The sequence below is a fragment of the Cnephaeus nilssonii genome, assembly GCF_951640355.1.
Source record: "Cnephaeus nilssonii genome assembly, chromosome: 11".
Classification (NCBI taxonomy): Eukaryota; Metazoa; Chordata; class Mammalia; order Chiroptera; family Vespertilionidae; genus Cnephaeus; species Cnephaeus nilssonii.
Window position 1 is genome coordinate 71,777,546 of NC_137082.1, and position 25,111 is coordinate 71,802,656.

Here is a 25,111-nt window from a genome sequence, read left to right on the forward strand (position 1 = left end):
CATCATGGTAATAAGTAGTAGTGTCTGGAGTGTCAGAGCCAACCCCCCTCACTGCCTATAAATTTGGGCTTGTAGCTGCTAGATATCTGATTGGCAGAGGAGAAAGCACATTGGGTTGATGGGAGTTGGCAGGGGGTTAAGTGTTTCTAGGGTGGTGATCTGTATGTGGGACTAGGGTTAGGTTTCTATGTAGAACCTCTCATGTAAAGTTAAGCACCAGAGGTGACACAGTGAAGAAATGGTGGGAAGGCGTAAGAGAGGCTCAGGAGATACCTTTTAGGAAATAAGGGAGGCGGGGTTTTGCTTTTGTTTTGTTTTTTAAGGTTTAAATACTTGAGAGTGAGCTAGCTGGTGAATGGTTCCCAGCATGTTTCTGCCGCCTGGATGATGTGTACACAGAAATGAACCATGTGTTTTTATGTTGGAGGAAAGCCACTGGGCCACTCTATTGCAGAATGTTGTCTCTAAAAGGTCACAAGCTGCTTAATTATAGACGAGTCCTCAGATGGTGACTCATGAGTCTTGTTTTGTCACACTTAAGATGTCTCATGTCTCCCTGTATTTCAAGGAGTATTATAAGATTCTAATAAAATTGGTATTATTTAATTTAGGAGTTATGTAAGTTGGTGAATTTAAGCAAAACCAAAATCAACTATTATATATCATTGTCATAAAATCAGAGCTTCCAGCTAGGCTAGAAGGGACCTCAAAGATGATGAAGTTTACCTCCCATCTCTGTTTTACTGGAATAGAACCCAATTCTAGGAGGAGGTGAAAAGTCACTGCTGTTGATGAATAAAACATGCCTCACTGGATTCCAAGACTGCACCTTCTCAGTTCCCAGCAGTTTGGACCCCCTCCCTCAACTAGGTCCCATTTTGAGTGAATTTAGTTCTTAAAAGAGTTGTGTTTAAGGAAGACTCCTTTTGTAATGTAAGAAAGTTCTCCTTTGCATGTTAGTGAGTGTAGATGAGAGTATTCTTTTACAAGTTTTTGCTTCTGACTCACAGAACTCTCTGATGTGTTTTCCTTGCAGAAACGACGCTCTGGACGGCAAGTGAAGCGCAGAAAATACAACGAGGACCTGGATTTCAAAGTGGTGGATGACGATGGGGAAACAATCGCTGTTCTTGGAGCTGGCCGAACATCTGCCCTCTCAGCTTCTACCCTGGCTTGGCAGGCAGAGGTATGGCCTTTGCATGGGATGTTGGCCTACCTAATGGAGTTGTTCTGTGGCTATTTGCTAAAACAAGTTAGATCATTTTAACTACCGCTTATAAAATTCAGACCCTCGCTGTGCCAAGCAGGATCCTCTGCCATTACACTATTTCACCAAATGCATTTTTCAGATAAATGACTTTTCCTCATCCCTCTCATGACACTGCAGCCAAAAGACTTTCTGTCTTTTAATGCCTCAACTAGCAGTTCTTTCCCACCTACTGGCCTTTGTATGTGTTGTCCCTTCTTCCTGGAATGCTCTTCACCATGTGCTTTACATTTTACATGACTGGTTCACTGTCCCTCAGCCTAGTGATTCTGTATTTCACTCCTGTGTGTTTCCTTCATAGCGCTTACTACACTTGTAATTTGGATTTATAATTTCATTTTGTTGCCTCTCTCACTAGAATGGAAAAGTATGATATGTGATAAATAGTTGTTCAGTGAATAAAATCATGTGAACTAGTCATTACAGTTGGAACTTGTGTTCTCCAAATGTGTACTGAGAGTCCACCGCAAGGCCAGGTCCTGGAATTCAAGGATGAGCATGAAGGGTTGGTCCCTGCCTCCCAGGAGCCTTAACTAGGAGAAGGAGTGTATAGCTGTCCTACTACCATGATAAGTGCAGTCCTAGAAGTATGTGCTGGATACTGTAACTGCACAGAAGGAGGCATGGACAGGAAAGGGAGGGCAGTCAGGGCTTTAGGAGAGGTAATATCCGACATGAACTACAGCCCCAGAGCCTGGATGGTACCACAGGCTGTGATATGATAGATAGACAAGTGTGGCTGCATGGTGCAGTCTAATTTGCAGAGTGGTGGGAGATGAGATCTGAGTGGTTGGTAGAAAAAGTCACATAATGTAGATCCTTAGATGTCAGCTAAGGTATTTGGCCTTTATACTGTAGATCAGAGAGGCACAGGAGGCATCGATGGGCTCAAGCAGAGAAGCAGGATGGCCATATTTGCATTTTAGGACTTTCCACTGGCAGCAACATCAAGGAGGAAGAAGATAGCATTAGGACCTGATGCCCAGATGTTAGAAAGGAAGAGCGGTAAATGTTGAAAAGGAGGAGGTCTGTGCAAAGGAGCTTACAGAGAAGAAATTAGAAGCAAAAGGAGAAGCAGGCTGAGCATGTAGGAGGGGCATCATTGCCAGCAGCACCTTCTGGCTATCTGTTGTTTCGGAGTCACCGTTGCTGACTTGGCAGAATTCATGCTCTGCATGTGCAGCAGCAGCATAAATACCTGTCCTTTCTCCTGGGCGCCGGTGTGGCTCACTGAAGCCGATAATCCTTTATCTGTTGAAACCACCTGGCCTCCTATTTGAAGCAATTTTACATAACTTCACATGTCCTTTCACTCCTTTGGCATGGAAGGGAGCTAGAAACAGGGTCATTGTTCCTTTTTTAATAATCAAGAAAGAGGCACAGAACGACCCAGGTCATATAATTATATAGTAGGTGTTGATCAGTGACTAGCACTAAGAGTTGGTCTCATGTGGGATATAAGACTTAATAGGAATAATAATTGACGTATTGTCATTGTAGTACTTTTCAAGCAAGTAGTTAAGAGTAGCCCTCGAAGACTGCCGTGCATTGATAGGATTATATTGCTTTATAATGGGTTTTTCTTCATTGGAGATTTAATGGTTGGTTTGGTATTTAAAAAATATAAGGGAGCCCCAGCCCGCATGACTTAGTGGTTGAGGAGGTCATGGGTCGATTCCTGGTTGGGGCACATGCCGGGAGTTGTGGGCTCGATCCCCAGTGTGGGGCGTGCAGAAGACAAGCCGATCAATGATTCTCTCTTATCATTAATATTTCTCTCTCTCCCTCTCCCTTCCTCTCTGAAATCAATAAAAATATATTTTTAAAAAATCTATAAGAGATTTTATTTTCTCCTACTAGCCATTTAGCCTAAGTCATTAACTATATTTCAGTTATTGTTAAGATTTCTCCCCTGGTACCTGAAGGGCAGAATTAGCTGACCTGACAGAAACAATTCAGGAACTTGTATGTATCTTAAAGCTCTTTTTATCCTCTTAAGGATACAGCAAAGAGAGGGATATGTACGGTGAAATACAAGATAGAATCTGAATTTGAATTAATTATGCCTCAACAATTATTACTAAATTTAAGCAAGAAAGAGGCCTGATAGCCGAAACCGGTTTGGCTCAGTGGATAGAGCGTCGGCCTGCGGACTGAAGGGTCCCGGGTTCGATTCCGGTCAAGGGCATGTACCTTGGTTGCAGGCACATCCCCAGTGGGGGTTGTGCAAGAGGCAGCTGATCGATGTTTCTCTATCATCGATGTTTCTAACTCTCTATCCCTCTCTCTTCCTCTCTGTAAAAAATCAATAAAATATATTTTAAAAAATAAAAAAGAAAAGAAAAAGGCCTGATAAGAGGTTTTGGTGCTGATGTTCAGAAAAGCAACCAGACCATAGGCCTGGCCCAACACCCAGGGCAGACCAGATAGCTTGCAAGGGGGGTTGAGTGGGTTTCAAAATCAGTGCTCCATGGAGCTCTGGCTGCTGCAGAACCAAACAGCTTCACTTTCATCTGTTGGGCTTCCTGGTGAGGTGTGAACAAAGATTTCCTGGGCTAATGCAAAGCTTAAAAGCCTTGGATCTCATCTTGGATTCCAGGCAATCCTCAAAGCATCCAGTGGCACAGAAAATCAGTTGAAGAAGATGAGGCTCTCTTTCATCTCCCCCCCCCCCCCTACCCCCCAGGCCCTTTGGATGGGTGTCTGCTTGCTTGCTGGCTTTAGCTTGGGGCAGAGAAGGGTGTGGAAAAGGCATAAAAAAGGCCCCTCTGGCACCTGTTGGCAATTCTGTGCTATCTCTTATCAGCATACTTAGCCCAATTCTGTGGCTGCTGGCCCCTGTCCCAGCCCCAGATTGCAACCTCAGTATTGGTTACCTAGTGGTGAGTTGCTAAAAACATCTTTACACATGATTCATTCTAGTTCAAGACTGGCAGATTAGCACAGCCTGCTTTAGAGTCCAGAGGACAGTCCCCTTACGGGAGCTGGGATTCAGGGGCTGGAAATAAGTTTCCACCCTGACACGAACTCCTTGTTTTCCTATTCTTTGTCACATGGATGTTAGTACTTGGAACACAGGGAACTTTCACAGGTGTACATTTACAGGGTATAGATTTTCACAAGGTTGTCTCAGTTTTTGCCTCCTACAATTTGTGTGGTTTGTATAATTTTGCCTTTTGGAACAAAAGGACTTTAATTTGAATGAAGTTCAACTCATGGTGCTCCCCTGTGCCTCACCACTTTGCAGACAGCCCCTCTGCTTTGGCCTTTTCCTGTGCCTGGCAGGTTGAGCTCAGTTATTGCCTCCCCCAGCAAGCTCCCTACTCCCCCTGAGCTAGGGATAAGTTCCTCTCTCCAATGCTCCCACAGCATTCTCATATGATTAACTTTTTTATTGTCCTTTCAACACCTGCCAGTTTTTGCTTTCGTTCTAAACCAGCAGTTTTCAACTTTTTTTTCTGATAGCACTCATAAACTAATTACTAAAATTCTGCAGCCCACCAAAAAATACACTGTATTTTGCCTGACCAAAAAAAATAGGTATAATTTTTATTCATTTACAATGGACGGCTATTGTTGTGTTAACTGTTGTCATTTTTTTTATTTGACAATCTACGGAAAAAGAGGTCAGTGTCCCTGACTAAATAGTCAGGTATTGCATGTTTCAAAATTTCTTGCAGCACACCAGTTGAAAATCGCTGTTCTAAACCATGAACTATTTAAGGATAGGGTTTGTATCTTTTTTTTCTTCTTCTCTGTATCTCTCAGGCATGAATTTCAATAAAGTAAAATTTACATGAATTCCCAGGAACTATTCAGGCAAAAACTCACTTATGGCACTTTCCAGTCTCTGTTTTGTGGTGTTATGACTGTTTATTTATTATTACCAAAGTCAGGAGTCAGTTGGAATCCATATCCCACGTGTCCAGTGCCTGTGACTCTTCGGATTTGTCAGTGCCTCTGTCACACTGTTCTGAATATTACTCCCCATTGTTCCCTCAGTCAGATTATAAACTTGCAAAACAAGTATCACTTTTCAGTTTAGCATAATGTTCACCTAACACAGGTAGTACTAACTTGTACTAAGTTGTACTTACATATTTATTTAATACTAGTGACCCAGCATGTGAAATTGTGCAAGACCTGGGACCCCGGAGTCCCGCCGGCACTGTGGGACCCAGAGCCAAGTCCCCGCCCACCCATGCGGGCCTCGCCATGCACGCAGCCTCCTGGTGACTGCTCTTTGGTCATTACGGTGTTATGACCACTGGGTTTTTATTATGTAGATATGAATAATGAATAAATATGCTTAAAACCCATTATGTAAACAGGTATGATTTTTAACTCCTAGGTTAGAAAAACAAGAATGAGATATTTTTCTTTTTTCTCTCAGCCTCTTGTTTTCTCCATTTCTTTATACTGGCATATTTTTCCCATTGGTATTCATTTACTTCTTGCTCCAAGCAGACACTCTAGCCTGCAAACAGACCCCTTGGCAAAAATGACTCGGTGCTCTTTGGCATTTGGCACTGCTCTAGTTTTGGACCAGCTTCCATGATTCAGTGCTTTGGCTCCTATCCACTTGGCCTGGGTGGATGATCTCGATTCTTCCTATTTCTTCATTGGCTACAACCACCACTTCCCACCCTGAATCTTTCTTCAGATCATCTCCTGTACTTGTTTCCTCTTGGTTTCTGCTGCCACCCATTGTGCTGAGGCCAGTGTTCAGGATATTGCAGTATGCACTTGTCTAGTTTCCTGCTGCAGTCTCTGTCCTCCTAATCCATTACCAAACTAATTTTCCCACAATACCAGAGAAAGTTTGGTGTTTCTCAGTGTCCTGCTTAAGAATCTAAGCTGGTTATTTCTTAACTCCTATAAAAGGTTGAAACTCCTGCCTGATTTGTTAAAAAAAAAATGTGGCTGCACCTGTTTACCCTCATTTATTTCCACTCCTCATTGTGTATAATGCTTTTGCTCTACTGAGACTGGTTACTGAGTGTTCCAAATATGCATCCTATTCCCCATAGACTCCTTCTTTCATCCTTTGGGTTCATTTTGGCTTTTATTCCTGTTTGCTGACCTCTTATGAATCACCATTCTTTTGAGCCCAACACCATCTATTCTGTGAATTCCAAGCTGTTCTTGCCTTCTGCATTCTGGTTAGCTTATGGTTACTATCACACTAATTAGCTTTATCCTGGGACATCTAAGAAAAATCTGTTTAAATTTGCTTTCCCTGAATGAGTATAAACCCCTGAAACTGGGCATCTTGTTTGATGCTACTTTTGTATTTTCCTTGACCCTTGGGAAATCCTTGATGATTTCAAAAGGTGATGTGCTTCTTGTTATAGTCTCTTCTTATGGTTAGTTCAATAGAAGTAAATCAGGTGGTTGGTTGAAGTTGGGAGCAAATTGGTTTGAAAATTTTTGAAATTTTCCCTAAGAAAAACTGTTTCATTATGTGAGTCTCTGACATGAATGTGAATGAATTAAAATGGTCTTCTTTGAAGGATAATTTGAGAAAATTCCAAGCAGTTGAGAACAGATGGTTGTTATGGAAGTGTGCTTGGCAAGCAGATTTAGTTTATATCTGTGTGTATCTGTATATACTAAGTGTTTATACACACATGATCCTGCTTTTATGCACAATCTCTGTTTAGGGGGGAAAAAATCTTGATTTCCCAATTTCCTTCCTATTTTGATGTTTATTTTGGAAATGCTACTCTCCTTTCCTTTTATTAGGATAGAGTAAGAACCTGTTCTCAGAATTTGATGATGACCATTGATTTTTTTTAACCTCTGCCAAAAAAATAAATTGAAAATGTATTTCAAATTTCTTAATTGAAATTTTTTTATAATTAAGAATGTTTTAAGTCTTCCATCCTTTTAATAGTCAGAATAAAGTCCTGTGCTTTCTTCATCCATGTGTTACCATTTCCTTGGATTTGGTTCTAGTTAAAAACTCTGAATAGCAATCAAAATTCTACCCTCAGAAACCATCTTTTCCTGTTTTTCATGGTAGGTAAGAATAAGAGAATATTTGAAGCAATCTGGTAATGAGGAAGAGGTTTCTCTCAGTATGTATGAATGCCTGCTGGCTAGTCTAGTCTGGATTCTGGAGACTTAGGAGTAGGTTGGAAAGGTAGTTGGCAGTTATGACACTTTGATGCTGGCTAGCAGAGGTCTAACTCAGGTGGCACTGCATTTCCAAAGCCTCTGCTCATTTTCCCACATGCTCTGGCTTCTGTGGTCCCATGGCACTTGCTTTATACTGTTACCAAGTTGTATAGCAAAAACCTCTTAGCATTATTTATTCAAAAATATTTATTGAGCACCTACTAATGCCACGTAGTGTTCGAGATAACATCAAGAAACAAAAGAGACAAAAATTTCTGCCCTCATGAAGGGAGCCTACAACAAATGAAGAAGAAACCTGCAACCAACACACCACCAGTCTCTCCCTCCAGATATTTGCCAGATTTTGAACCCATGTGGGATGTGAAGCCAAACAGATAAGTTCAAAACTTCCAAAGGGTAAAATTTTCTAGGGAATGGCTGTTAGTAAACCTGAAAATAAGAAAATTGTATAGTCAGTGGTGGTTAAGTTCTATGGGGGAAAAAATTAGAATAAAAGAGTTGATAAGGATTTCAGAAATGGGGATTACAGTTTTAAACAAGGTAGTCAGTGTTGGTCTATAAAGATAACATTCGAGCAAAGAATTGGAGGAAGTAAAGAAGCAAGGGAGTTATGTAGGGGTGAAGAGTGCTTCAGACAGAGGGAATAGCCTATGCAAAGTCCTTGAGGTAGAAGCATGCCTGTATGTATGAGGAACAGGCAAAGAGACCTTAAAGGTAACAAGATGAGATGGGAGACTGGGTACAGATACTATAGAGTTTTGTAGACTTTTGGAAGATCTTTGACTTTATTGTTATTATTTTTTTTCTTTTTTATTGATTTTTAGAGAGAGAGAGGAAGGGAGAGGGAGAGAGAGAAACATCAATGTGAGAGCGAAACATCAATCGGCTGCCTCCTGCATGCCCTCTACCAGATCAAGCCCACAACCTGGATATGTGCCCTGACTGGGAATCAACCAGCAATCTTTCTGTGCATGGGACGATGCTCAACCAACTGAGCCACACTAGCCATGGCTTATTCTGAGTTAGAGAAATATTTTAAGCAGTTTAAGCAAAAGGTGTCATAATAAAAAGGACCCTTGTGAATGTTTGAGAACAGAGTAGCAGGGCAAGACTAGTGAGGAGGCTCTTGGAAATAATTGGGGTGAGAAAAAAAGGTGGTTTAGATCAGGGTATAAACAGTGGAAATGGTGAGAAACGATTGGATTCTGAACATATTTTGAAGGAAGAGCCAACAAGATTTCTTTGCTAATCAGAAATACATAAAGAGCTCTTGCAAATCAAAACAGAGGACAGTTTTAAAAATAGGCAAGTGACTTGAATAGGAGCTTCACAAAGAGGATATCCACATGGCCAATAAGCATATGAAAAGGTTTTCAGCAGCCACAGTTATAAGGGAAATGTGAATTAAAGAGACAATATTACACATCCACTAGAATGACTAAAATTTTAAAGACTGACAATATCAAGTCAGCTGAACCATCCATACCTTGCTTGTGGCTGTAAAAAATGTTAAGATCACTTTGGAAAAAATGTTGACTGTATCTTTTAAAACCCAACATATAACCAAACTCATAGTTTAGTACATCCACTCCTATGTATGTATCCAAGATAAATGAGTGTACTTGTCCAGCGAAAGACATACATGAACATTGAAAGCAACCCACATATTCCTCAACAGTAAAGTGGATAAATAAATGTTGGTGCATTTATACAATAAAATACTACATAGTAATACAGAAGTATAAACCATGTACTATAATGATTCAATTTATATAAAGTTTAATAAAAAACAAAACTAATTAATAGTGGTAGAAGTCTGAATAGTAGTTAGTTCCCATGAGGACACAAGGGTTTTCCAGAATGTTGGAAATGTTATATAACTTGCTCTGGATGGTACTTACACAAGTGTGTATGTGTATATGTAAAAATCCATCAACTGAGCACTTGAGGTCTCTGCATACTGTATGTATGCTATACCCAGTAACTTTTAAAGCATTATGTTAGCATGTCTGATCATTCTTGATGATGAAGACTATAGCTCATTTATTTCCCTAAGACCAGTGCATAAACTTAAGAGACACTCAGTAAATAATATGGAAGGAAATTAGGAAGGAAGTAGGAAGTTAGGAAAGAAGTTGGTTCATTAATCTAGTTTCTCTTAACCTAGCACCTGCCAGCTTGCCATAGAACACTGTTTGTTGGCTGCAAGGTCGGGGTAGTGATCTTTACTGCTCAAGAAAATACATCTAGCTCTGGCTGGTGTGGCTCAGTTGGTTGGGTGACATCCTGTGCACTGAAAAGTTGTGGATTCAATTCCCAGTCAGGGCATATTCCTGGCTGCTGGCTCAGAAGCGTTTGTGTAGGAGGCAGCCAATTGATGTTTCACTCTCACATTGATTTTTGTCTCTTGCTCTCTCTCTGAAAAATCAATAACAAATGTTAAAAAAAAAAAATACACCTAGCTTTGGCCCTTTTCTGTTAGCCATGCTGATAGTATAGGATAAGTCCGAGGATATGGAGAAGGGGGGGACTTTTTAATTACATGATGTAGATTAAGAATAATAACAGTCTGCAGTCTGTAGTCCTGGTGAGTTTAATGCTTTATTTCCTTATTTCCTTTTAAAGCATTATGAGACAATACTATACATCCATTAGAATGGCTAAAATTTTAAAGACTGACACTATCAAGTCTCTTCCTCTTCAACAATTCAACAAATATTTGTTGGGACTCTCTTCCAATTCAAGAAATATTTGTTGGTCAGCCACTGTTGCCTGGCATTTTTGAGGTATCGAGCAACATCATTGAATAAAACAAATAAGGATCTCTGCCCTCAAAAGGTTTATATCGAATGGGAGAAGACAAGCAGTAAGCAATAAACTGCCTCCTCCTTTCCTAACTTGTGCTTAAGAATTAAACAGAACAAATACTTAAACAGAAAAACAAAAGCTTCTTCCTGTTGTATGGTAGGCACAGTTCACTTGCCTTCTTGTTGAGCTGTGGGAAAAGACTTAATCATTTTGGATTAACTTCTGCATGGAACCTACAACAATGCCATGTGTGTGGGGGGACGTAATAAATATTTGTAACCTTTGGGAGCATCTGTCCGTGCCTGCTGATTTCCACATTTTTTTCCTACCATCTGCCCTCCTAATTTTTTGTAAACTATCACTTTTATGGGAAGAGCTTGATTTTAAGATCTGAGAAAATATAAGTTTTCCGTAGTGGTATGGCTTTGTGACAACCGAACCCTAGAATGGGTAGACAGTGATATGCAGAATATACCATCCTTTTGGTAAGTTCTGATCAGGCACCCAAATACTAGGTGTACCAGTTAATAATGGAGGATTTTGTAATCAAAGAAAACATGGTAATTTCAAGAGAAACATCAAAAGTGCTTTATTCAAAGTAATGTCCATCGCTAGCTACATTTCCCCATCTTTCAGGTAATTTGTGGATACCGTCCCAATAGAACTTTCCTTGTTTTGAGGCAAACCATTCAGAGACCCAATTTTCCACTTGTTCGTACGTTTTGAAGTGCTGCTCAGAAAGTGCATGTGCCATCGATCGGAACAAGTGGTAACCTGTAGGAGCAAGATCTGGTGAATAAGGCGGGTGGGTTAATACTTCTCAGGCAAGATCTTTTAACATGTCTTTAACTGGTTTTGAAGTGTGTGATGGTGCGTTATCATGAAGCAAAATTACTGTGCCATGTCTTCTGGCCCATTCTGGTCGTTTTACGATCAAAGCATGGTTCAAATTGATTATTTGTTGTTTGTAGCGATCAGTATTAATGGTTTCACCTGGATTTAGAAGCTCATAATACACCACACCTTCCTGATCCCACCAAATGCAGAGCATTGTCTTCTTTCTGAAGCAATTTGGCCTTGCAGTCAATGTTGATGGTTGACTTGGATTAACGCATGATTTTGTGCGTTTGGGATTCTCAAAAGAAATCCACTTTTCATCACCAGTCACAATTCGATGCAAAAAAGACTTTCTTTCGTGCCGTTAAAGCAACATTTTACTGATGACTTTTCAGTTTTCCATTTGTCTTTCGTTCAGTTGATGTGGCACCCATTTTCCTTCCTTTAAAATCTTTCCCATTGCTTGTAAATGATCAGAAATTGTTTGCTGAGCAACGTTTAATCTTTCTGCAAGTTGTTTTTGAGTTTGACATGCATCTTCATCCAATAATGCTTGTAATTATTAGTCTTAAAACTTTTTCAGTTGATCTGGACGTTCTTTGTCCTTCACATTGAAATCATCGCTTTTAAAGCGTTTAAACCAGCATTCACAAGTATCTTGAGATAGAGCATGTTCACCATAAGCTTCCCGAAGTATAAGATAACTTTTTCTTCAAAATAAAGTAATGAATTAAAATTTCCCACAAATGCTCTTTTCTTGGCACAGAATTTGACATTTTTAAGCGTAAAAATATCTATGTTAACACTTTCAGCAAATTTGACACATGAAGTTTTGAAGCTTGCTGTCAACACAACAAAATAGCATACATATCAAATCGCATATATATCAACATATGTGTACTCCATCTATTGAAAAAAATCCACATTATTAACTGGTACACCTAGTAGTTATTTTGAGAGTTATGATTGTTGTGATGAGCATTATTTTTATACACAGTTCTAAGTCTCATATCATGATAAATACTAGATCTGGGACAGTCTTACAGTGTATAGGAAACCACTGAAATAAAACTACTTAAAGTCCTAGAGAGAATGTTAAATGCAAGAGTGTTCTGATTCAGTGCATCCTTTTTTTTAAAGTTTTTCAGGGTGTTTTTTTGGTTTTTGTTGTTGTTTTTAATCCTCACCCAAGATACCTTTTACATTGATTTCTAGAGAGTGGGAGGGAGGTGGTGGGGGGAGAAATATCGACTCAAGAGAGATATATCAATTGATTGCCTCCCTCACATGCCCCTCCCTGGACTGGGGAACCTGCAACTGAGGTTCATGACCTTGACCAGGAATTGAACCCGAGACCTTTTGGTCTGCAGGATAATGCTTTAAGCACTGAGTACCAGCCAGGGCAATTTTGTCATCTTTAATGCAGATTTTTAAAGATCACATACTCTGTAAAAGAAATTTCATGGAAATTAGTAGCATAGAAATGTTGATGTGTATCTAGGGTAGTAAAGGAAGAAATTTATTTGTGTTGGTTGGGATTTGTAGTCAAAGGATGATCAATGAAACAGCCATTTTCCAATACTGAGGGGAAAGATGGTACAATTTAGAAGGGAATAATTACACCTTCCATCTACATAGTGCTTACTCTCCAAAAATGTTATTTTATCCTCCCAGTGATCCAGTGAGATATTAATTTTTAACTCCTTTATTAATAGACTAGAGGCCTGGTGCACAAAATTCATGCATGGGTAGGGTCCCTAGGCCTGGCCAGCAATCAGGGCTGATCGGGGCCTTCCAGTTGCCAGCGAGGGCCTCCCTTCCCCAGCTGCCAGTCGCCGGCCAGGGCCTTCCTTCATTCCGCGCTGCCCCCTGGTGGTCAGCATACATCATAGAGAGCGATCGAACTCCCAGTCTCCCGGTTGAACTCCAGAGGGGACACTTTGCATATTAGCCTTTTGTATATATAGATTTGGAAACTATGAGGTGTTCATTGACTTGCCCACAGAGACTGGTAGGTATTAGGATTGGGACCTTCTGCCCTAGCCAGTTTGACTCAGTGGATAGAACATTGGCCTGCGAACTGAAGAGTCCCGCGTTCGATTCCAGTCAAGGGCACATACCTCAGTTGAAGGCTTCCTGGCCCTGGTGGGCATGCGGGAGGCAACCAATTGATGTGTCTCTCTCACATCAGTGTTTCTATCTCTTCCACTCTCTCTAAAAAATCAATGGGAAAATATCCTTGGGTGAGGATTTAAAAAAAAAAAAGAATTGGGATCTTCTGATGCTAAAGCGCCCAGACGGTAATTTTTACACTTTTCTGAAAGTTACATGTGGCAACATGTAGGCAGTTTTGGCAGAGGAAGAAAGTCCTTGGACCGTTTTAGTGATGCGTAAAGGCAGATCTGAAATTAAGAGTCTGAAAAACAGAACAACTTCTAAGCATGTGTTTGTTTGTGGAGGCGGGTAATAGGATTGTGCCCAGAGGTTAGGTTTTCTATCTTTTGATCATTCTGTGGTCTGATAGAAGGGAGGCCTCAGTATTCATTCAAAGGTAAACTTTTGGATTTAGTAGTACCTGTTGTATTATTTCTTAACAGAATTATTTCTTGGATTCTGTGCTGCTAGTGATTCTCTTTCCTTTTAACCCCCATCTCCAGGAGCCTCCAGAAGATGATGCAAACATCATTGAGAAGATCCTGGCATCTAAGACTGTCCAGGAGGTCGGTGACTGATTATTTTGGCTTTTATATCACTAGCACAGATTATATCCTCTATGAATAGATGTTTGGCTGGCCCAGCTGATGTTGCTCAGTGGTAGCATCAACTTATGAATGGTTCGATTCCCAGTCAGGGCATATTTGGGTTTCAGGCTCAATCCCCAGTTTGGGGCATATAGGAGGCAGCCGATCAATGATTCTCTCTCATCATTGATGTTTCTATCTCTCTCCCCCTCTCCCTTCCTCTCTCTCAAATCAATAAAAATGTATTTTTTTAAAAAATAGAGATGTTTGGCTAGAGAATCTGGGATGGTCATTCCTGGCTGGAGTATGAGCTAAGCTAGTCAACACTTATTTTTTAGGACATAAAATTCTTAACCTTTTGCACTCGGATGTCAAGTGTGACTCGACACGGTTAGCATCGGCAGCAGGAATCGAGAAAAAAGCAAGCGAGTGCAAAGGGTTAAATATTTGAGAATGGCCCAAACTGATTTTTTCCTCCATTGTGATCCTAGCAAAAGATCTTTATCCCTTAGTTTCTATAGGCCATTGAAAGTCATCAGAGAACTAAGAAGAAGAGATGGCAAGATGAAAACATTGGAGTTTTTCCTTTAGATATCCCAGGGCCATTGTAGGGATTCTCTAGAGAAAGTTCCTGAGTAAAAGTGCCAGTGAGAGCATAAACACTTTCAAGTATTTATGAAAGTAACATTCCTTACTTTGAGAGTGAACACCACTGGTGTTTTGGGGTGACGGTCATGGGGGACTCCAGAGATATAATACATGTTCTTACTTCTGCACCAGGCTCTGCTCCTCGTGGGTCTCAGAGCCCTGGGCCAGTTTGCGGTTATCAGCTGAACCAACGCTGTCCCAGCCTGGACCTTGGAAGGACACTGGGAGGATCATTTTTTTCTTTTTTACCTTATAGCTAGCTGTGTATTCAACCTTATTAACCCTGCTCAGTAGCTGTCAGAAAAAGACCTGGAAAAATGAATATGTCCTCAAGAAATCTGTATTAAAACCAGGCAGAGATGTTGATTTACGTTCTTTTGGCATACAAAGGCGATCTGCAGATATCTGGGCTGATTAACTGCTTGCTGTTGGTTACAGGTTCATCCTGGAGAACCCCCATTTGACTTGGAGCTGTTCTACGTTAAGTATAGAAATTTGTACGTCTATTTAATGTATTATTTTTATTTGAATTATATAAATGAAACTTCCTTTCCGTATTACATCATCTTCTATATTTTTCAAGAATGGCCCCTAAGGCATGACCCACAGTTAGTTGACTCAAGTTCCCCTCATGTGATAGGGCTCAACTTTGGCTGCACATAGAATCACCTGAGAGCTTTCAAACTACTGAAGCCCTTGGTCCACTCAAGACCTGTTGACTCAGACCCTGGGAGTATGTCCTAAGAATTGGTGTTTTTTTAAAACTCCCTGTGTGATTCTCATTTGCACCCAGGGTGGAAAACCACTGTTCTTATAGCCTATACTCCTCCCCGCCCCCCCCCCATGCATTTTTCTTTAGTTCTCTGCTACACGCCCACTTTCACTAATGTGTAATGATAGCCTGCCTGCATCTGTCCTCTGCTCTGAGCCAGTTTCTTTCTATAGAAGCTGCAGAGTGCTCCATTACTTGGAATTGCTGCATTGTTTCTCCTGTTTTTGCCTTTAAGGACAAAGCCCTTGTAGGCCAAATCTCCAGCAGTTTCACAACAAACCACTCCAGTTGCTTCTGTGTTAGATGGTTATCCTGTTTATTGAAACATTTTAAAGCTCAGTGATTTGCTAGTTCCGTGCTTGTCTCACAAGTTATATGTCGTTGGATAGTTCCTACTTACACTGTAAATGGGCCACGATGGAAGAGCTCGAAAAGGATCCTCGCATCGCACAGAAGATCAAGCGATTTAGGAATAAACAAGCCCAGATGAAGCACATTTTTACTGAGGTGAAGCAATATTTACTGATTAATCTGACCATTGCTTTTCTTGCAGAATTAAATACTGGGTATAAGTTTCTTTAAATTGAAGTTTTGTGTAGATCTGTTGCTTAAGTCAAATTGGTAAGTATGCACTGATTTATAGCAAAACTAGTCCAGATTTAAGCCAAAGAAAACAAATTATCCACCGAGGTATGAGGAGCAAACCTTACAAACTAACAACCCATAAGAACAGACATCTTGGTCAGAATACCAGTGAACAGCTAGGGCAAGGGGAATATGCACACAATTCTTTCATCTCCCAACTCCAAAGGCAATTCCAAAGAGACCCAAAATTTGAATGTAAATAAAAACAAAGCCCAAATGTTCAAAAATAAATAAATAAATTTATATTAAACTTGGGAACTTCTAAGTATGGGGCCTATAGCAAGAGGAAGGGTTGGTGGATTTGGATCTTAAACAAATCTATAGTATCTGTACATTAAAAAATACTATAAACAAATCTTAAATAGTATGTATGTATAAATATTTTTTATTATATACATATACACATACATAGTAATTAGAAAATGTGTATCTGCATTATGTATACATATTTTCTAACGATATATATACATACATACATTCATAGTATACATTTTTTATCTAGTATGAGAATCTTCCTATTTATGTTTTTATACATACACACACATTATACACATACATATACATATAACCAATAGTTTAATAAGAAATACTCTTATAACTAAGAAAAATATAAAACCCAAAATGGAAAAAAATGGACAAATTAACTTATAAAAATGTAGTCAATTTGACTACTAGTCAAAGAATGTAAATTAAAATGGGAATCTTCTAATTTTTTTCTTATCAAGTATTTGAAGGTTTTAAAAAGAAGTACTGTCGGTTGCTGGTGAGGGTGTAGGGAAGAGACACTTGTACATCATTGGGTGAGAGCATCACGCCATATGACTGTCAGAAGAGCAGTATGACAAACGACATCAAACGTCTCAAAATTTGCATGTCGTCTGTCCCAGCAACTAACTGTCCTTTATTTTAAGGAAACTATCAAGTCTTTGTGCAAAGATTTAACAGTGATAAACAGTTGTTTATATTGGTGAAAAATTGAAAATGAAGTGTTAGATAATAGACTTTTGTTAAATTATACAGCCCACAGGATGGAATACTGTGCAGTCAGTAAAAATGGTATTGGAGGACAGTTATTAATGACATGGAAAGTCTCTTCTCTGGTTGATGGGATTGTGGTGATTTTTATTTTCTTATTTTTTAACGTGATTTTTAAATTTTATTTAGATAACTTTTGAAGAAAGGAAGCAATAAAAATTATTCTTAAAATGTAGTCATAAGTACTGGATCTTAAGAGAGCACTCAGATGTCATCAAATTGTAGTAAATTGCTACAGATATTTACCAATTAATTATTTATGTTGTACTCCCTTTTCTTGTGACAAAAAAAAAATTATTTTAGGATAATGTCAATAAGCATTCTTCATGTCCCAACATGGGGTTCTTCCTCTTTAACCTTAATGTTTGGCCCAGGTCCGCCCCCTCCCCTCCCACCCCCCCCAATAATTGTTCTAATGCCTGTGAGCCTGTGAGAACTGTTTTCAGGGCATCATCCCTCTGGTAGAGAATTGGGAAAGGAAGGTGACTACTAGAATTAGAAAACTATCTTGAAGCCCTGTTGGATACTCTCCCTCTGTTCTTGGAACATTTTTTCCACACCTCTATTTTAGCAAGTATTTGCAGTGCAGTAACTTGTTTACAACATGTCTGTGTCTTCCATTTTGAGCCCTGGAGACAGATAGGGCCCTGGTCTTCCTCGTATTTCTAGCCTTGGTACTAGGCACAGAGTCAGTGCTCAGTAATTATTTGGCTGTTCCCAGGGAGTAAGAATGGTTTGACCTATGCTGTTTGTTACCCTGCTCCAGAACCGTCAGCATTTCCCATTTTCTTGGAATAAAGTCCAAGCTTCTTAATATAGCCTTCAAAGCCCCATGTGTCTATTTTCTGATTTATTCTCAAGGGTGTGAGTTTTCCTTGGTTGGGAATATAGAGAGAGGAAATTGTGTTGGGTTTACAGAAATACTGGTAACAGTAGTTCATACTCTTGTGGGAAGAAAAGGGTTGGAGGACATCATGAAATTAAGGAGTAATCCTGGGGACTAGTTCCTATAATACTATTTTTGGTTTTAACATTTTTATTAATAACTTGGATAAATGCTATTCTTATAAAAGAAATAATAACTTAGTTTTGAGTAGAGTGTCTTCGTATCTATTATTTCCAGGTGCTTTATGAGGTAGCCAGGGGAGAGGGTAGTCTTACGAAGGAGACTCCAGTTGGAGAGACTGGAGTTCCCATATTCCATAGGGATAGAGGCCCAACTAAAACTCTTTCTGAAAACCAGAAATAACGCTGGGAGAATAAATGACAAAGATAATGTTCAGGTTTACCTGGACAGGCCAGGATGAGTGAAATACAATGGCTGTAAAATGTAATGTCATACATTTGTATTTAAAGATCTTTACATTTTGGAGTGTGGAGAATGACTGGATAGCAGTTCTCAGGAGGAAAGATGTTGCCAGTTTAATTACAAGTTTGCTGTGAGCCAAGAGTAGGGTGTGGCTGTTTAAAAAGTAATGTTAATCCTGCACTGTACCAATTGAACAGCCCTGCTGTGCCTTGCTATTTTTATTCCTAAACTAGAGGCCTGGTGCACGAAATTCATGCTTGGGTAGGATCCCTTCTGGCTGCTGGCTGGGACCTCCCTTCCCCAGCTGCTGGCTGAGGCCTTCCTTCATTCCACGCCACCCCCTGGTGGTCAGCGCATGTCATAGCGAGTGATAGAACTCCCAGTCTCCCAGTTGAACTCCCGCGGGGACACTTTGCATATTAGCCTTTTATATATATAGAGATGTTAGGTTTATTTTTGAGTACCAGGATTCAGTGAGGTTCTGCAAAACCTGAGGGCAGCTTCAGGAGGACTGTAATGGTGGTAAAGGGATCCAGCCATAGCTGAGTGATTGAGAAGAAAGGTGGAAAGCAGACTGCATGCTGCTAGGAGCCTGGGTTCTGGAGTCAAACTATTCCCCCTACATGCATGCATACACCTGGGTGGCCTTGGGCCACTTGCATAACATCCTTCCTAATAGTGTCAACCTCACAGAATACCTGGGAGGATTAAGTGACACAATGTTTATACCAGTAGAAGTGCTTAGCACAATACCTGACCCATAGTCACTCTTCCACAAGTGTGAACTCTGTATCATTAAGGGATCTGGAAACATTAAAGCATCTGAAGGACAGTTAGATGCCTGGGGCTGTTTAACCCAGCTAGGGAGGGGTTGTTGAAGAGCCAACACAGAGAGGTAAGAATCAACTTGGTCACCATTGCTGGAGAGGAAGCAGTTCTCACCAATGAGTCACAGTTACAGGATGGAAATGGAGCTGTAATTTAATAGTCATAATGATAAAGATCATGATGCTACTGCTGAGCAGGCAGAGGTAGAGCTGTCTTGGCAGTGGGTCAGGTCTTAGAGTGTAATATATTCCTGAACATGGGAATAATTGAACCTGAGGGTGGGTTTGCCAGGAATGCTATATAAAGTATTCTTGCACTGGTTAGAAGATGAAACTAGATAGCGTCCAACTTAAGGGGCCATAAGAACATTCCAGCTGTCCAGGACTGGGGCTTCTGGGTAAGAAAGACCTGGGTAAACCTCCAGTTCTCACAGCTCTGTGTTCCTTGGTCATGTTACTTAGCCTCTCTGAGTCAGCTTTCTCATCTGTAAAGTAATTGTAGTACCTACTCCATAAAGTAGTTTTGAGACTTAAATGAAAGCATTTAATATGATTCCAGACACACATTAAATATTTCTCAGTGTTGTTTATTGTTGTTTTGTAAGTACCCTTTTTTTTGAAGCATAATGTATATAAAAATAAACAGATCCTAAGGTCAGTGAATTTTTACAAAATAACCACCTCCTGGGTCAGGAATTAGAACATTATCTGCACCCCAGAAGCTCCTCTCATGCCTCTTTCCAGTATTAGCTATTACTGTTATTTATATTAAGAAGGAAAAGAGCCCTAACCAGTTTGGTTCAGTGGATAGAGCGTCGGCCTGCGGACTCAAGGGCCTCAGGTTCGATTCCGGTCAAGGGCATGTACCTTGGTTGTGGGTACATACCCGGTGGGGAGTGTGCAGGAGGCAGCTGATTGATGTTTCTCTCTCATCGATGTTTCTAACTCTCTATCCCTCTCCCTTCCTCTGTAAAAAATCAATAAAATATATATTAAAAATAAGTAAATAAAAGGAAAAGAAACCAGGGTGTCCAAGGGTGATCTTTGGAACAGGGAGCGGTAATAAAAGGGCACCTCTTCGTGCTGATTTTTGCACAGCACTACAGTAATCAGCAGGGAAGTCTTCCCCAGGCTGTGGGCAGCCTGTGAGGTGTGGTTGATTCCTTCCCATTTAGTCATAGAGAGCAGGATTTAGGACAGTGAAGAGTGTCTGAGGTGACTTTTATTCTCAGGTGAACCATTTTATGTGTTTCCTGATAGGGGTCACTTAAGGGTAAAGCATGAAGTGGGATTTGAGGGCAGGGGACACTCTTAAACCCTTCTCCTCTGTTTGCATTAGCCTGACGAAGACTTGTTCAACCCAGACTATGTAGAAGTTGATCGCATCTTGGAGGTGGCCCACACCAAGGATGCAGAAACAGGAGAGGTAGGTGTTTCACTATGCTGACTCTCCTAGTGTCTTCCCTTCTTACCTTATATTGTGCTTGTTTTGTCAACATGTTGTCTTTGTTTTAATGGCATCCGTGTGTTGTGTTATATTATAGGTTGGGTTTCCATAAGTTGGATAGAATATGACCGATGCCTTTAATCTAGTAGAACATTTTTCTCTCTCTCCTCTTTCCCACCAGGAAGTGACACATTATCTGGTGAAGTGGTGCTCACTGCCCTATGAAGAAAGCACGTGGGAGCTAGAGGAAGACGTGGATCCTGCTAAAGTTAAAGAATTTGAATCTCTTCAAGTTCTCCCTGAAATTAAGCATGTGGTAATCTATCAGTTATATGTAGAATTTGGTGTTTCATATGGAAAGATAAAGTAATAAGATTGCTAGTGTGTTTATGGAGAACTTAAGGAATTTGCAATTTTGATTATATTGTTCTGACTCTAGAAACTAATCAAAATATTTGACACACTGTACTTTCCTGAGCTCATACCACAGGCACAAAGAAATAAAAGAAATTCTGTCTATAGAAACCAAAAAACCTGACTAATATTGGCTTTCAGGGAAATTAAAATATAAGTAGGATTGATATCTAAGAGTCTAAGTAAAACAATATGACATTTAATAAGATTGGTGGATCTGTTTCTCTTTTTTATTAATTACTTGCAAATATTAGAGAGATATTCTTAGTTTAATCCAGTGAAACCTAGAAAATGTAGGGCCTATACATTAGTCAGAAAACAGTCACTGTAGTTTGAAGCCAGATTTAGGGCAGTGTTTTGAGATTTACCACTTTCCCCATTATTATTCTGTGTCCCTATTTGTTTTATGCTTCTAAAACATCATTCTCTACGTAGTGTGCTCTGCTTTTTCCCACTAGGAGCGGCCTGCTTCAGACTCCTGGCAGAAACTCGAAAAGTCTCGTGAGTATAAGAACAGTAACCAGCTCCGGGAGTACCAGCTGGAGGGAATGAACTGGCTTCTATTTAACTGGTATAATAGGTAAGGATCCAGAACCATATCTGTCTTCATGGGTGATTTTTTAACCAAGTGTTTGTAGTTGGAGGTGGCTTGCTGCCTTGGCCCGCTTAGAGTAGAGCAGCAGAGAGCTGAGAGGACAACACAGCCATTGATTCAGGCTGGCAGTCCTTGCATGTCCCTCATACTAGGACATCATATTTTTATGTCAGGTATTTCTCCCAACCAAAGGAATGGTCTTTACACATCATCGACTTCGTGCTTTTTTTTTTTTTTTTTTTTCCACCTTTGCCGATCTAGCCAAAAGGTAAGGCTCTATCTTGGTTATGCTCAAAGGATCCTTTAAACGTGTTTTCTATCTCTATGTCTTTAGCAAAAATTGGCTTTAAAGGGGACTAGATCTGGATTCTTTCCCAACTCCGCTACTTGTTTGTGAGCCACAGATGTTCTGGACTTGTACTAGAATGCTCAGGTTGGACTCTTTGTGCTTTAGTTCCTATCAGAATAGATGAAACAGATGAAATTTGAGAAACATGGGTTGAGATTTTCTTAACATTCTAGAATGTCGTCGTCCCCCCCCCCCCCTCCCCCAGTATTGATTTTAAAGACAGCATGTTGTAACGGAAAACACACCAAGATGGGACTCTGGAGGCGTGTGTTCTGGCATAGTCTTCTGCCCTTATTCTCAGCTCAGAGCGTTGCTTTCTAGGTCTGAGGTTGCCCTCTATGCAGTGAGGGGTGAGACTGGATGGGGCCACACCCTTGCTTCAAGTGTCTCAGCTCTGTGCCATCTGTGACCCTGAATCACCAGACAAGACCAGCATCTTTTCTCTGATTAGAAATTTATTATGTGGGTTAAGTTTGTCCTTTGATAACACAAGTGAAAGACAATGAGAATCATGTAACTTATCATTTTATTTTTGCCTTTGCTTCCATGAAGTTTGTTGGGTACAGAAACTGGCTTGGGTTTGAGGCATATTTTTGTTCTCTATTATTTTAATTTTTAGTGTTTTTAGTTTATATTTAAATGGATCAATTTCATGTATTTTCTCACAATCTGCCATAGTTCCTTTTTGGAAGCAGGCAAGATATGACTAAGAATAATAAAAACTTGCCTTAGTTGCATCTCTGGCAAATGCTGATAAGACCTTCACTGACATTCACTTACAGGTCAAGGTATGCATCTGAAGTATCTTTTTAGTTATAACCAACCTCTACCTCTGTCCTGTATTGATTGTGAATTGCCTGTATTTCTTACTCTCTGCAGGAAAAACTGTATTTTGGCTGATGAGATGGGCCTAGGGAAGACCATCCAGTCCATTACATTCCTTTCAGAAATATTCCTCAGGGGAGTCCATGGCCCTTTCCTCATCATCGCCCCACTCTCCACTATCACTAACTGGGAGCGGGAGTTTCGGACATGGACAGAGATGAATGCCATTGTGTACCATGGCAGCCAGATCAGTAGGCAGATGATCCAGCAGTATGAGATGGTGTACAGAGATGCACAGGTGAGCCTTATGCCGATCACAAAGACTCAGTGACCCTCGATGTCATAGTTGAGAGCAGCATTTCCATCACTTATCTTCTGGAGTTTAGTGTCTTGTGCCTTGGGCTACTATTTACTGATTATGTAGAGTCAGTCATATGCTTATTGAGGCAGACTTCTTGCTCCTCCCTGGTAGTTTAACTTATGATAAAACACAGAATTATAGAGCATGCTTTACACTCCCTGAGATATACCAGCGACCCTTTTTAGGACTCTGAAAGCTTGGCTTCTGGGTTGGATTATGAAGTTACTTTTACACACAAAATTTTATCTGAATTACTATATGCTCAGTGAAGAAAGTGAGCAGCAGAATTGTTGTATAGATAATGGGTTCCTAGCCAGGGAGTTTGGAGAAGAGGTTAACAGATTTGACAGGGAAGGATAAAGAGAAAACAAGATTCAAATCGTTAAAAGCACAATAGGATTTTTAAAAAGCTTTTGTTAAGTATTATAAGGACTTTGCTGAGTATGCTTGTCCTGGGCACTGAATTTTATAATTAAGGTGAAAATTAAAAGAATCTAATCAGAGAAAAGCCATCTGGGAGCTTTGTAACTGCAGGAGACACTTGGAAGGAATTTACGGTGTGCTCTGACATGATATGCAGCTCTGTTCTTTAAATGTGATGGCAGCACTGAGACAGGCAAAAAGACAAAGGTGTGCCCTCCTGGTAGCACCTGTCCCAGGGGAATCAAGATCTTTACTGTGACTCTGTGCTAGAACCCAAGTGATAAGTTGAAATTAATTGTATCTGAAAAGTAGCAAAGAAAATTTGCTTGGGCTTACAAGCTATGCATGGTTTAGACCAGTGGTCGGCAAACTCATTAGTCACCAGAGCCAAATATCAACAGTACAACGACTGAAATTTCTTTTGAGAGCCAAATTTTTTAAACTTACACTTCTTCTAACGCCACTTCTTCAAAATAGACTCGCCCAGGCCATGGTATTTTGTGGAATAGCCACACTCAAGGGGCCAAAGAGCCGCATGTGGCTCGCGAGCCGCAGTTTGCCGACCACGGGTTTAGACAGACTCGTGACTAGAATATGTGAATCAACACCCATCTGCTTTCCTTACCCTGGCAGTTAATAAATAGAAAGCTTCCTTGCTGTGCCTTCCATACTGCTCATCTGTCTCACCTTTGTGAGGGCACATGCTCTCTTCTGTTTCACCCATGTAATGAGGTCTGTCTTGTCTGAAAAGCTGGTGCATTCTTGTTCTCTCTTTTCTCAAATAAGGAAGAGCAGTGCTTATTGGCTTCTCACCTAGGCCCTAGCATTACTAGTGCTGGCTCCTCTTGTCCAGCTGGTGCCCATTAGCTGGATTCTATAGCCATTGCATAAAGTTTTGCCTGCTGTTGTATCATCCTCAGGGAAACCCCCTTTCAGGAGTCTTCAAGTTCCATGTTGTCATCACAACATTTGAGATGATCCTGGCAGACTGCCCAGAGCTGAAGAAGATTCACTGGAGCTGTGTGATCATCGATGAAGCCCACAGGTTGAAGAACAGGAACTGCAAACTTCTGGAGGGTCTAAAGCTCATGGCCCTGGTGAGAGTTGCAAGCTCTTCACATAAACACTCTTTACTATGGAGGAAGCATTATTCATGTAACTTACTTCTGAGTAGTTTCTTTACTCTAGATTTTCTGTTTGCCCTCTATAGCTATGATAGTGTAGGAATCAAATGTGTTTATTTGTTTGTTTTTTGTTATGAACTGGGTTACCAGTTTGACCTTTGCCACAGATGATTCCCAAAGGGATACAAGGGAATCTTAAATCCCATTAAATTTGTGACCTGGAAATGTAAGGTGTTCTGGTTTGTTTCTGGGTCCCTGAATGACCTGATACCAAAGATTATGGCTTTTTAACATCATTGTCTTGGCACAGTGCCCGGTATGTGGGGGAAGACACTCAGTAATATTGAATGAATGAATGGTTGCTTTAATTAACATGAAATTGCTGCTGGAATTATTAATGTGAAAGGAAGGTTGATCTGTCCATTAACTGTACTCCCATGAAATTTTGGCACCCTGTCTTTTCATTAACGCACAATAGAATTGCCCCAAATTGAGCATGGAATGCCCTGGCCTACTGTTTGGGGAGCTCAAACACTCATCATG

The 25,111-nt window shown here is 40.3% G+C and overlaps 1 protein-coding gene across 2 annotated transcripts in view; it reads left to right on the forward strand.

The window, feature by feature from the left end:
* Nucleotides 1-25,111, forward strand: part of CHD6 (chromodomain helicase DNA binding protein 6) — a 181,831-nt gene that overhangs the window by 66,723 nt on the left and 89,997 nt on the right. The window contains exons 5-13 of one of the 2 annotated variants that reach the window (XM_079785076.1): nt 1,037-1,186; nt 13,711-13,773; nt 14,881-14,939; nt 15,604-15,721; nt 20,370-20,456; nt 20,659-20,793; nt 21,350-21,471; nt 22,715-22,958; nt 24,365-24,541. In XM_079785076.1, the coding sequence (XP_079641202.1) occupies nt 1,037-1,186; nt 13,711-13,773; nt 14,881-14,939; nt 15,604-15,721; nt 20,370-20,456; nt 20,659-20,793; nt 21,350-21,471; nt 22,715-22,958; nt 24,365-24,541 (1,155 nt within the window). The other variant, XM_079785077.1, reaches the window with a different exon arrangement.